General features: G+C 35.5%; 1 protein-coding gene across 1 annotated transcript; it reads left to right on the top strand.

Annotated features, from left to right (window-relative positions):
- Positions 2,645-3,097, top strand: LOC107646921 (caffeoylshikimate esterase-like). The gene has a single exon (XM_016351064.1). The coding sequence runs from the start codon at positions 2,645-2,647 to the stop codon at positions 3,095-3,097; it is 453 nt and encodes a 150-aa protein (XP_016206550.1).

Below are 3,303 nucleotides of genomic sequence, written 5' to 3'. Positions count from 1 at the left end.
ATCCATGAATGGGCTCTCTTGCTTGCTCCATCCTCTTCTTAGTGATGGAAGGGAGATGACTTCATGAACTTCTACTTCCTCTCCAATCATGATGCTATGGATCATGATGGCCCGATTCACAGTAACTTCAGATCGGTTGCTAGTGGGGATGATGGAGCGTTGGATGAACTCCAACCATCCTCTAGCCACAGGCTTGAGGTCCAGTCTTCTTAGTTGTATATGAGGTAGGTTTATGGGGAAGAGTGGATGGATGTGAGTGGTAAAGTGGTTATAGGGAAGAGAGATTGAGGTGATTGGTGAAGAGTTTTGGGGAAGAGTGTTAATGGGATTGTGTGAAAGAGGGGTGAGAAGAAGTGAGTGGAGGTAGGTGGGGATCCTGTGTGGTCCACAGATCCTGAGGTGATCCTGTGGGGTCCATAGATGTTCTTGTATTTGCTCCTGCTCATATGAAAAAGAAGGACAGAAAAATAATAATAACAATAGGGATCCTTTTTACTACAGTATAGAGGTCCTTGTGTGAGTAGATGAATAAATAAATAGAAGGATATGAGAGAGAAAGAGAATTTTCGAAAATAATTTTTGAAAAAGAGTTAGTGATTTTTGAAAATAGTTTTTGAAAAAGGTTAGTAATTTTTCAAAAATTAAAATCAAAAATTAAAATAATTAGTTAATTAAAAAGAATTTTTGAAAAAGAGGGAAGATATTTTCGAAAATTAGAGAGAGAGAGTTAGTTAGGTAGTTTTAAAAAAGATAAGAAGCAAACAAAAAGTTAGTTAGTTAGTTGAAACAAATTTGAAAATCAATTTTGAAAAGATAAGAAGATAAGAAGTTAGAAAAGATATTTTAAAATCAAATTTTCGAAAAAGATATGATTTTGAAAAAGATAAGATAGAAGGATATTTTCGAAAAGATATGATTGAAATTAGTTTTGAAAAAGATTTGATTTTTAAAATCACAATTAATGACTTGATTCACAAGAAATCATAAGATATGATTCTAGAACTTAAAGTTTGAATCTTTCTTAACAAGCAAGTAACAAACTTGAAATTTTTGAATCAAAACATTAATTGATGATGTTATTTTCGAAAATAAAGATAAGAAAAAGATTTTTGAAAAATATTTTTAAAATTTTTGAAAATAAGAAAAATGAAAAGGATTCGATTTTTTGAAAAAGATTTTGAAAAAGATAAGATTTTTAAATTGAAAATTTGATTTGACTCATAAAAACAACTAGATTTTAAAAATTTTTGAAAAAGTCAAATCTAATTTTCGAAATTTTAAGAGAGAAAAAGGGGAAGATATTTTTTTTTATTTTTGAATTTTTAATGATGAGAGAGAAAGACATGAAAATGATGCAATGCATGAAAATTTTGGATTAAAACAGTGAATGCATGCAAGAATGCTATGAATGTCAAGATGAACACCAAGAACACTTTGAATGTCAAGATGAACATCAAGAACTTATTTTTGAAAATTTTATATGCAAAGAAAACATGCAAGACACCAAACTTAAAAATTTTTCATGTATAGACACTATGAATGCAAGAATGCATATGAAAAATAAGAAAAGACACAAAACATGAAAACATCAAGATCAAACAAGAAGACTTACCAAGAACAACTTGAAGATCATGAAGAACACTATGAATGCATGAATTTTTCGAAAAATGCAAGATGAACATGCAATTGACACCAAACTTTAAATCTGACTCAAGAATCAAACAAGAAATATAAAATATTTTTTTATTTTTATGATTTTATGATTTTTTTGTATTTTCTTTTAATAATTTTTTTTTCGAAAATCATTTTGAAAAAGAAAAATAAGGATTCCAAAATTTTTAATATGAATTCCAGGAATCTTATGCTCTTTAGTCTAAAGCTCCAATCAAAGGGTCAGGCATGGCTTAATAGCCAGCCAAGCTTTAGTATGTAACTCAGACATGACACGCCTGACATTCCCTACCAAGAAGAATTAGACATGGCTTTACAGCAAGTCAGGCTTCAATATGCTTCATGAAACACTAGAATTCATTCTTAAAAATTCTGAAGAAAAATATATTTTTGAAAAGAAATTTTTTTTTTTTTCAAAAACAGATGAGAAATTTTTCAAAGGTTTTTGAAAAATTTTTTGAAAAGAAAACGAACGGAAAATTACCCAATCTGAGAAACAAGATGAACCGTCAGTTGTCCAAACTCAAACAATCCCCGGCAACGGCGCCAAAAACTTGGTGCACGAAATTGTGATCTCAGGCAACGGCGCCAGAAACTCTGTACGCACGTCTTAATAAATCGTTTTTCATTCACAACTTCGATACAACTAACCTGCAAGTGCATTGGGTCGTCCAAGTAATAAACCTTACGTGAGTAAGGGTCGATCCCACGGAGATTGTTGGTATGAAGCAAGCTATGGTCATCTTGTAAATCTCAGTCAGGCGGATATAAAATAGTTATGGAGTTTTCGAAAATAAATAATAAATAGATAGAAACTAAGGATAGAAATACTTATGAAATTCATTGGTTAGAATTTTAGATAAGCGTATAAAGATGCATTCGTTCCTCTGAACCTCTACTTTCCTGCTGTCTTCATCCAATCAATCTTACTCCTTTCCATGGCTGGCTTTATGTAAGGACATCACCATTGTCAATGGACCTAGCCACCACCCCTTTTTCCCTTTCTAATCTCAAATCCCACCACTACCCCGTTCACCCACCACCACCCCTCAAGCTCTTCACTCAATGCTGGCGTCCGCTACCCCCTGCAACTGTCACCAGAACCCTCGCCCTCGTTCACGGATTTATCGGCGAATCCAGCTGGTTCCTCCAGCTCACCACCATCTACTTTGCCAAGGCCGGATTCGCCACCTGCACCATTGACCATCAGGGCCACGGCTTCTCCAACGGCCTCATCGCCCACATCCCTGACATCAACCCCATCGTCGACGACTGCATCGCCTTCTTCGACGAATTCTGCTCTCGCTTTGATCCTTCTCTTCCTTCCTTTCTCTACTCTGAATCCCTCGGCGGTGCAATTGTGCTATTAATTACTCTCCACTGCCGTGACTTCCCAGAAAATGTCTCATTCGTGAACCGAGCGTGAGCTCTGATTATGGTGTCGTCCTCTTCGGGGGTGAAGGCCTGATGCTCCACCTGCGGGGAGATTTGGTTGCACCATCGGAGCCTGCAAAAAATAGGTTGGTTCATGAACCTGTAATAAAGAACAAAGCAAAAGAAAATCAGGGGAGAGGTAGATATAACAACGGCAGAGATCAGGCAACGACGGTGGTGGTTCTACAACGCAAAAAG

The sequence above is a fragment of the Arachis ipaensis genome, chromosome B06 (assembly GCF_000816755.2).
Source record: "Arachis ipaensis cultivar K30076 chromosome B06, Araip1.1, whole genome shotgun sequence".
NCBI classification, from domain to species: Eukaryota; Viridiplantae; Streptophyta; class Magnoliopsida; order Fabales; family Fabaceae; genus Arachis; species Arachis ipaensis.
Note: the sequence above shows the minus strand (reverse complement) of the source record. Positions and strands in the feature narration are given on the sequence as shown.

Bases quoted from the DNA above. Each gene is read 5' to 3' on its own strand.
- LOC107646921 (XM_016351064.1), top strand. From the start codon at position 2,645: ATGGACCTAGCCACCACCCCTTTTTCCCTTTCTAATCTCAAATCCCAC.